The following is a 9,911-nucleotide window of genomic DNA, read 5'->3' on the forward strand; positions in this document are numbered from 1 at the left end:
GACTTATCAGTATGCGGCCGCGGAGGTCGGGGCCGAGACATCGTGGATGGTCTGCACAAACATGTAGGACGGTTGCACCATGCCCAACACGTCGCGAAGGTCTATCTTGGACGTCCTCTAAGAGAAGGAAAATGTACAACCGCATGTTGAAGAGCGTTTGGCTGGACTACTGTACCGCCATCGGCATTCCTCTGAAGTACCGAAACAAAATCATTCCATTCCGTCGAATTATCAATACCAAACATAGGAACAGAACCAGGCCCTTCTAATTAATGGAACCATGACATTTTATTTCACTTTGTTTCAGAACTAAACACACGCTTACTGACTATATGTAATAATACTTACAAAAGTAGTATAATATGTGATATACATCTTTTTATACTAATGTATGGGCAGCTTTGCCTTATATCCAAAAGTAAAGCATGCAGCCTAAGAATTAATAGGAGGATGAGGCAGATAATTAACAGCTTGCGTGATGTCGTGGTCAGAGCATCTATGTCCGGACTCCTCAAACGCCCTCATACATGAGGATGGACAGCTTAGTCATTGACCGGTCACAAAATCATGATTCAGTGGCACCTCTCATATCGACCCTATACATCCGGCCTGACTAACACCGCTCATATCCAGCCCATATCCGGGGCGGATATGGGGAGGTGCAGATGTGCCTGAGCGTATCCGCCATGACTGATTTGGCCCACGTTGGTCCACCCTGACCCACATATGTTCGTCCCTATTCGCATCCCAGATGAAATTCTAGCCACTCCACTCTGCCCCAAACTTCTTTCCGGCAATCTTCAGCCTTCTCTAACATGGCTGGCAATGGATCCGACTCCGAGATCTCCCGATCCGTTGTCTGGGACCTCGTCCCATGCGGAGATGAGGAGATAGTCGTCCGCATGACTATCCACCATTCACGGGAGGAGTGTGTCGGGCCGCTATCGGAGTCAATCCGATGGGAATCCATTGCGTCTGTGTGAATGGTGTTTGGATCTGTCGTTGCTGGTGGCTCGACGCGTATGACTGCGGCCTTGCCGGATGCGGCAACCCGTGGTTGGCTCCGCAACTCCGGGGTGATGGCGCAACCCCTTCGGTGGCGCCTCATTTGTGCAGCATCAGTCTCCAGGTCAGAGGTCAACGCCGGCATGCCTCAGGGCCCATCCACTGCGTGTGGCTTGCATAAAGTAGTTTGATGGCATGCTGATGGAAGTAGTCGGATGCTATGTGTGGGATCCATATGCATGACATGAGTTAGTTTACATTGTATGTGATTGTATGGATTTAAGGATTTGCTAATGAGGTGCCCAGTTGTGGATGTGGACATTGAAGAGGTGATCGGACGCATCGATATTAAGGGGACCAGATTAGCTAGGCCCGGTTGTAGATGCTCTTACCATTTTTCAGGAAATACATGTGGAGGCGTCTTTGTCCGGGTTTAGGCCGGGGTAGGGGCGCCTTAAACCGAACAGAGGTAGTATTAGTGCATGATTCATCGAAGAGAAAAGTCAAAAAAAATCTTGAATTCACAAATCGAGTATGAATCCAACTTTAAACTCTCAGATTACCCATCGTGGGAGTAACATAGGTGGTAAAATCACACTTATCTAGGCAAAATAGATGACGTGGCATATAAAGAAAGGCATGTGGTAACATAGCTAGTTACTGTAACATCACAAATATCAAGAAAAGATGAGTCTACAACATAATAAATGAAGTGATGCATGACACAACACATATGTTACTACCCACTGGAGGTAGTAATATAGACTAGTAACATATGCGTGTTACTACTCTAAATTATTTCCCACTGTTACTCCCACTATGGAGATAGTAACATAGACTAGTAACATATGCATGTTACTACTCTATACCTGAAACTGGCACTATAAACTTACTGACTCCGGTCAATCATAACCCTAGACCTATTCGTTGCACCGGGGAAAGAATAACCCCATCTGGGATCACTCACTTGCCTCAATGACTACATGGCCACATGCCATCTTCAGCTTCTTTCCACATGCACTCTGTCTCATCTTTTTCTCTGAGACTTCTTCCAATGTAAAGGTGCTTATAGAAAAATGCTAAGTGCATTAAATAGCTTAACAACTCAACTCCCCAATGCATAGGTACTTAACTTGTTGTTGCTATGCACACTTTATTTAATGATTTAGCACATATCAACTTGCTTCATTTAAGTGGTTTGCCTAGGTTCACGTGCTTAGCATTGGTTTTTTCTAGGTCACCAAAGGGCTCTCTCTTCTCTTTAATTACTGTGCCATGTCATTTTTTCTTATGTGACATGCTTAGCAGCTGTCCACAGTGAAGCATTAGGAAAAGGCTGAGGTGCACATGCAAAACCATGCACACGGACATCATCCCTGGCCTGCTGCCTCTGCATGGGCACGAACAGAGAATGAGAGCCCGGCCGCTCGGGAGCCAACACCTGGGGCGGCACGGTGTCGGCCAGGCGGGCCCAGCCGCCGTACGGGACTCCCTCGCGATGCCGCCGCGCGCAGGTCTCGGCGCCCGTCCACGTGCCCCGGGCGGCCGGCCGACAGTTCCAAACTCCCCACTCCCGCCGTACGTGCCGACATCGCCGTGATTACGATTATCCCATGCGCCCACGCCTTGCAAGAGCCAATGTCACGTGGGCCCGTGCCGTTCCGGCGGCAGTCGTTTCCATCGTGTTTGGCCATGCCCGGACGGACGGCGACAGCTCGCAAGTCCTAAGAATAAATTACTGGCTAATCTTTGCTTGCGCGGTGATTCTCTCTCTCTCGAGAGAGATAGCGTCAGCAGCTGGAGCTCTGCTTAAAAACAGCGACGGGGAGCTGTCCAACTAACAATCCAGAAAAGATTACCCGTCCGTCGTTACTTGCTTGTGCGTGCCCGCGCATGCAAAACACCACGCGTTCTATCCAATCTACTATTCTAGAAAATCGTGGCTAGATCTCAATCAACATTTTCAGTTAAGTGATAGAACATATAATATAAAAAAATATTTTTAAAAAATAGTACATGATTCTTCAAGCAAGATCTCATGAATATTGCATAGACTGAGACTTAATTAAATCTTAGTCTACCAAGATTTGCAATCCTGAAATGCTTAACGATCAGCTGCACTCTCTTCTACTTCTCCGCAAAAAAGAAGAAAAAAAGCTGCACTCTTCTGCTCTTTTGCAGCTTCTGGGCTCCTACGTGGAGCCGAGTCGATTTCCATATTGCAATATCAGTTTGTCTAATTTACATCTAGATGTTTTTTAAAAAGTCACATCTAAGCTCCCACAAATATATAATGCAGCAACAAAAACAAAAAAACTAGGAAAAAAATAGACCATAAACAGAGTTGACATCAATTTAGATGTGACATAACTATCTCATATCTATGTCACATCTAGATGTGTGCTAGACAAACCCTTGCAAGCGATATCTTCTGCCCCCCACCCCCTTAACAAAATAACAATTTTGTATCTGCTCGATTCCCAGCTAATCGAGAGTCGAGACAGCAAATCTTGTTATCTGAAGCACATAAACCAACCCCATGATTTAAAAAAGCTGCCGCCCGCCCGCACAGTGCAGCACTATGCAATCATGGTATTGGCGCGTTGCCTTGCCGCCGTCCGTCCGGAAGCTGCCGCCCACCGTAACCAGATTCCTACGCGCCACCATCGGCGAACCGCCGCGCGCCACCAGCCCGAGCCCTATCTATGGCCGTCCACGCTTGCTTGAACTAGCACGTGTACCGTCGTCCCTATAAATAGTTCTTCCTCCGATTCTTGGCCGCCGCGAGAAGAGAAGAGAGCGACCCCGCTTCTCAATCCTCACAGATTTTGTGTCTGGTGCGTCGCGTTCCCTCCAAATCCAATTGCCATCCGCGACATGCCGCCGCACGACCGCAAGGTGGCGCCGGGCCGCCGGATGCTGGCGCTGCCGACGGTGTGCCCGTGCGAGGCCATCGCCCCCGGGACGCTGCTGGCGTCGCTCGTCGCCCTCGTGGCCGGGGTCGCCCGCCACGACGCCGCCGCGCTCCCCGCGCTCCGCCGAGGGGCCGGCGAGGCCCTGCGCGTCACCCGCGTCCTCCTCGCGTTCCTTGAGGAGGTCCGCGAGGCGGCGGCGCCCCTGCCGGACGCGTCGGTCCTCGGCCTGTCCGAGCTCCACGTGGCGATTCAGAAGCTCCGGTTCCTGCTCGCGGACTGCTCCAGGAGAGGGGCGAGGCTGTGGGTGCTGATGAACGCCGACCTCGTCGCCTCCGAGCTCCGGTTCGTCCTCGGCTCGGTCGCCACGGCCATGGACGTGCTGCCGGCGGACGTGGTCGGGGCGTCCGTCGAGGCCGGAGAGCTCGCGAGGCTTCTGTCCCAGCAGGCGTGGCGCGCGCCGGTGTGGCCGGACGAGGACGACGGGCGCGCGACCCGGAGCGTGCGCTCCATGCTCGCGCTGTTCAGGGGCAGCGCCACGCCGCACGCGGAGGACGCGATGATGGTGCTCGGCCGCGTCGGCATCACCAGCTGGTGCGACTGCGCCGAGGAGGCCGCTTTCCTCGAGGCCGAGCTGTTGGACCGCCTGGAGGACGGCCGCGAGAACGACAACGACCTCGTGCTCATCAGCGGCCTCATGGCGTTCCTCGTCTACTGTCGGGTCGTCTTGTTTGACAGCGTTGATACCAAGAAAGCTGACGCGGCAGCGCCCGGGTCGAGGCCGGCAGCGAGCTGCGCGGCGTGGACCAGCCAGGAGGCGCTGCAATGCCCGATCAGTCTGGAGCTGATGATTGACCCGGTGACCGTCACCACCGGCCAAACTTACGACCGGACGTCCATCAAACGGTGGATCAAGAGCGGCTGCCGGACGTGCCCTGTCACCGGCGAGAAGCTCCGCAGCGCCCAGTTCGTGCCGAACGTGGCCGTGCGCGGCATTGTCGAGCAGCTGCTCCTCGCCAACGGGACACCGCTCCACGAGCAGCAGAGCAGCAAGCACCGGTGCGCGGTCGATAAGACCGCCTCGGCGTTCGGCCCGGCCGCGGCCGGCGGCGTGCGCCTCGCCGTGGCCTTCCTTATCGCCAGGCTCTCCAGGGGCACGCCCGAGGAGCAGAAGAAGGCGGCCTTCGAGGTGCGGAAGCTGGCGAAGCGCAACGTGTACCACCGCGCGTGCCTCGTGGAGGCCGACGCCGTGCCGTGGCTCCTCCACCTCGTCTCCTCGGCGGACGCGTCCGTCCAGGACAACGCCATCGCCAGCCTGCTCAACCTCTCGAAGCACGCGGCCGGGCGGAGCGCGCTCGTGGAGGCGGGCGGGCTCGGGCTCGTCGTCGACGCCGTCAACGTCGCGGCCAAGGTGGAGGCGCGGCAGAACGCGGCGGCCATCCTGTTCTACCTCTCGCCGAACAGCGAGTACTGCCAGGAGATCGGCCGCATCCCGGAGGCCATCCCGACGCTGGTGCGCCTCATGAGGGACGGCACCTACCGCGGCCGCAAGAACGCGCTGGTGAGCCTCCACGGGGTGCTCCACGGCGCGAGCAGCATCGGGAAGTCGGTGACCGCCGGCGCCGTGGGCGTGCTCGCCAGCCTCCTGCCCGGCGACCGCGAGGACCTGGCGAACGACTCCGTCGCCCTGCTCGCGAGGATCGGCGAGCAGCCGGCCGGCGCGACGGCCATCCTGGCCAGCTCGGAGCTCGTCACGGGCCTCGTCGACTTCCTCGGCGCGTCGGCGTCTCGGTCGGGGAAGGACCACTGCGTGGCGCTGCTGGCCTCGCTGTGCCTGCACGGAGGGGACAAGGTGGTCGCCCTGATGGGCAAGATGACTGCGCTGATGCCCGCGCTGTACGCGCTCATCGCCGACGGCAGCCCTCTGGCGAACAAGAAGGCGAGGTGGCTCATTAACGAGATCCACCGGGTCTACGAGCAGCGCCAGCCGCTGCCGGTCGCGCCGCCGGCCGGTGACCGTGTCATTCGAGTATAGCTATATAGCACACGAGCTTGGGTGTGACGACTGATGAGGTGTACAGATGATTCCTGTAATTTGTTTTCTTTTCGGCGGCGAGTTTTCTTTCCTCTGCCCCTGCTCGCGTTTTTTAAGAGCAGGGATGGGCATCGCACAATGTAAAATTGTACATAAGAGAGTGTATGTAAAAAGAGATTGCCAAACTTTCGCCCCACTTTATAAATATAACGCAAACGATGAATGAAACTGCTACGTGCATGATACCTGTGCCCAAACTATGCAGGACATGTAAATCCAGCGGCTCGTGATCTTTTCGATCATACGCATATCCGGCTAGATTTAATCATCATGTATGAATCGTCTGAATTTAATCATTTTTAACGCAGTACAGACGCAAATGCTCATATCACTGAAAGAGCATCGTCAGAAATTTCGAAATAAGTTCAGAAATAATGCGAGCACCAAGACTGGGGATACCACTGTCCCCCAACCATTTAACCACAGATTGGTTTGCGAATTTAATCATTTGAATCAATACATAATGGTGAAGAAACCCTACTACAAACCAAAAAAAGACATCCAAGTAAATAGTGTAAACTCCATTAACTCAAAGCATATACTCGAAAAAGCCACCTCAAAACAAGAATCACTCGATACCACCGACCAGGAACAAATAAGCGTCTCCTTGGGGAACCATCGAACGCCAATGCTTCGAACACATCAAGATGTTGCCGAGGAGGGTCGACATGCCCTCTCGTTCTGGGCCATAGAGCAGCGATCCTGTTCGCGGATAGAGCAGCGATCCTGTTCGCGGATAGAGCAGCGATCCTGTTCGCGGACAACAAGGACCAAGAACGGTGACCACAAGGTCTTAAGAAGGACCAAAAAAGCCGCCTCCTCCTCCTCCACCAAAAAAGCTAGGGTTTGTGTCTCTCGCCGGCTCCGCCGCAGGTCTGCCTCGTCTCCGGTGGCCCTAGGGCCATGGAGGCGAGGTGGATCCTGGCAAGGGCCGGCGAGAGGGCTCCGTTGTTAGTCGTTCCTTTCAGATTTGTTAGGGTTTGTGTCCTGCTCAGGAAGACGAGACGGCGGCGGCTCCCTGAAGATGGAATAAAGGTCTGCCCGCCTAGCCCCCGTTCCAGTGGTGCGTCTAGCATCGTTGGTGGGCGTGTGTCTCCGGCGGATCTATCCTCGGTGGATTTGCTCGGATCTGGTTGTTTTTCGTCTATGTTCGTGTGTCTTCGGATTGGATCCTTTCGATCTATGTTATCCTTCATCGGCGGCGGTTGCTGTTCTGATGCGCTGGTCCTATGGGGCCTTAGCACGACGACTTCCCGACTGTCTACTACAACAAGTTGTGCCCGACTTCGGCGAGGGAGGGGCGATGACAGCGGCGCGCCTTCGGCTCGCTTCAGTGTTTCTAGTCGTCGCTAGGTGGTCTACGGACCTGGATGTAATTTTTATTATTTCTGGTGTTCGTTGTACTGCCATGATTGAAGATGAATAGATCAGAAGTTTTTCGCAAAAAAAAAACAGTGACCACAAGGTCACGTGCAAAATGTAGGAGCAAACAAGACCACTCCATGCTCTGGACCAGGACACTTCATGCCATGGATAGAGCCTGCCGTCTGAGATCCACGAAGACGCCCCAAGAGGGTAACAATGTAATCCGCCACCATCGTCGAGCCTGAAAGAGCGAACTAGGGCTTCCACCAGGAGCACTGACAGGGGGAGGGGACCCACACAATGATGCCCCTAAGAGGGAAGCAACATCCACGAGCCTTGTCGGTGATGGTGCCAGAGCACGAACTTTTGGTTGGAGCCTCAACGGCGTCACGCGAGGTACCAACTTCACTAGTCCAGCCAAAAGAGAGGACCGGGCTCGAGACGTTCAGATCAAGACTAGAGAGCCACCACCGCTAAAGCCATGACAACACCAGGACCACCCATAACTCTGCTACTCGCCATCCACGTAGCGAAGGAGGAAGCCACCATTGTTCCATCGTTGCTTGCCAAAAATTCATCCACACAAGTTGCAGCGCACATGTAGAAAGTGATTTGTGATATGTCTCAAACGTATCTATAATTTTTTATTGTTTCATGCTATTATATTATCCTTCTAGGATGTTTTATATGCATTTATATGCTATTTTATATGATTTTTGGGACTAACCTATTAACCCAGAGCCCAGTGCCAGTTTCTGTTTTTTCGTTGTTCAGTGTTTCGAAGAAAAGGAATATCAAACGGAGTCCAAACGGAATGAAACCTTTGGGAGAGTTATTTTTGGAACGGAAGCAACCCAGGAGACTTGGAGTAGACGTCAGGGAAGCTTCGAGGAAGCCACAAGGCAGGGAGGTGCGACCTACCCCCCTGGGCGCGCCCCCCACCCTCGTGGCTCCCCTGACCGACTTCTTTCACCTATATATTCCCATATACCCTAAAACCTTCGAAAAACAGAAGAGATCGGGAGTTCCGCCGCCGCAAGCCTCTGTAGCCACCGAAAACCAATCGGGACCCTGTTCCGGCACCTTCCCGGAGGGGGGATCCCTCACCGGTGGCCATCTTCATCATCCCGGCGCTCTCCATGACGAGGAGGGAGTAGTTCACCCTCGTGGCTGAGGGTATGTACCAGTAGCTATGTGTTTGATCTATCTCTCTCGTGTTCTTGATTTGGCACGATCTTGATGTATCGCGAGCTTTGCTATTATAGTTGGATCTTATGATGTTTCTCCCCCTCTACTCTCTTGTAATGGATTGAGTTTTCCCTTTCAAGTTATCTTATCGGATTGAGTCTTTAAGGATTTGAGAACACTTGATGTATGTCTTGCATGTGCTTATCTGTGGTGACAATGGGATATCACGTGATTCACTTGATGTATGTTTTGGTGCTCAACTTGCGAGTTCCGTAACCTCGTGAACTTATGCATAGGGGTTGGCACACGTTTTCGTCTTGACTCTCCGGTAGAAAATTTGGGGCACTATTTGAAGTTCTTTGTGTTGGTTGAATAGATGAATCTGAGATTGTGTGATGCATATCGTATAATCATACCCACGGATACTTGAGGTGACATTGGAGTATCTAGGTGACATCAGGGTTTTGGTTGATTTGTGTCTTAAGGTGTTATTCTGGTACGAACTCTATGATAGATCGAACGGAAAGAATAGCTTCGTGTTATTTTACTATGGACTCTTGAATAGATCGATCAGAAAGGATAACTTTGAGGTGGTTTCGTACCCTACAATAATCTCTTCGTTCGTTCTCCGCTATTAGTGACTTTGGAGTGACTCTTTGTTGCATGTTGAGGGATAGTTATATGATCCAATTACGTTATTATTGTTGAGAGAACTTGCACTAGTGAAAGTATGAACCTTAGGCCTTGTTTCAACGCATTGCAATACTGTTTGTGCTCACTTTTATCATTAGTTACCTTGCTGTTTTCATATTTTCAGATTACAAAAACCTATATCTACCATCCATATTGCACTTGTATTACCCTCTTCGCCGAACTAGTGCACCTATACAATTTACCATTGTATTGGGTGTGTTGGGGACACAAGAGACTCCTTGTTATTTGGTTGCAGGGTTGTTTGAGAGAGACCATCTTTAACCTACGCCTCCCATGGATTGATAAACTTTAGGTCATCCACTTGAGGGAAATTTGCTACTGTCCTACAAACCTCTGCACTTGGAGGCCCAACAACGTCTACAAGAAGAAGTTTGTGTAGTAGACATCAAGCAGTTTCTGGCACCGTTGCCGGGGAGGTGAGTGCTTGAAGGTATATCTTTAGATCTTGCAATCAAATCTTTTTGTTTCTTGTTTTATCACTAGTTTAGTCTATAAAAGAAAACTAAAAAAATGGAATTGAGTGTGCCTCATATACTTCATCTTTTTAATATCTTTCATGAGAATAAGGATTCCGATAATTGTGCTCAATTGCTAGAGGAAGAATGCATTAGAATGTTTGGCACTAAATCTTT

The 9,911-nt window shown here is 51.9% G+C and overlaps 1 protein-coding gene across 1 annotated transcript; it reads left to right on the forward strand.

Moving 5' to 3' along the window:
* Positions 1-2,853: 2,853 nt before the first annotated feature.
* LOC109778786 (U-box domain-containing protein 19-like) lies at positions 2,854-6,125 on the forward strand. Its single transcript, XM_020337367.4, has one exon. The coding sequence runs from the start codon at positions 3,883-3,885 to the stop codon at positions 5,950-5,952; it is 2,070 nt and encodes a 689-aa protein (XP_020192956.1). The 5' UTR covers positions 2,854-3,882; the 3' UTR covers positions 5,953-6,125.
* Positions 6,126-9,911: the final 3,786 nt, after the last annotated feature.

This window comes from Aegilops tauschii, chromosome 2 (assembly GCF_002575655.3).
Source record: "Aegilops tauschii subsp. strangulata cultivar AL8/78 chromosome 2, Aet v6.0, whole genome shotgun sequence".
Lineage (NCBI taxonomy): Eukaryota > Viridiplantae > Streptophyta > Magnoliopsida > Poales > Poaceae > Aegilops > Aegilops tauschii.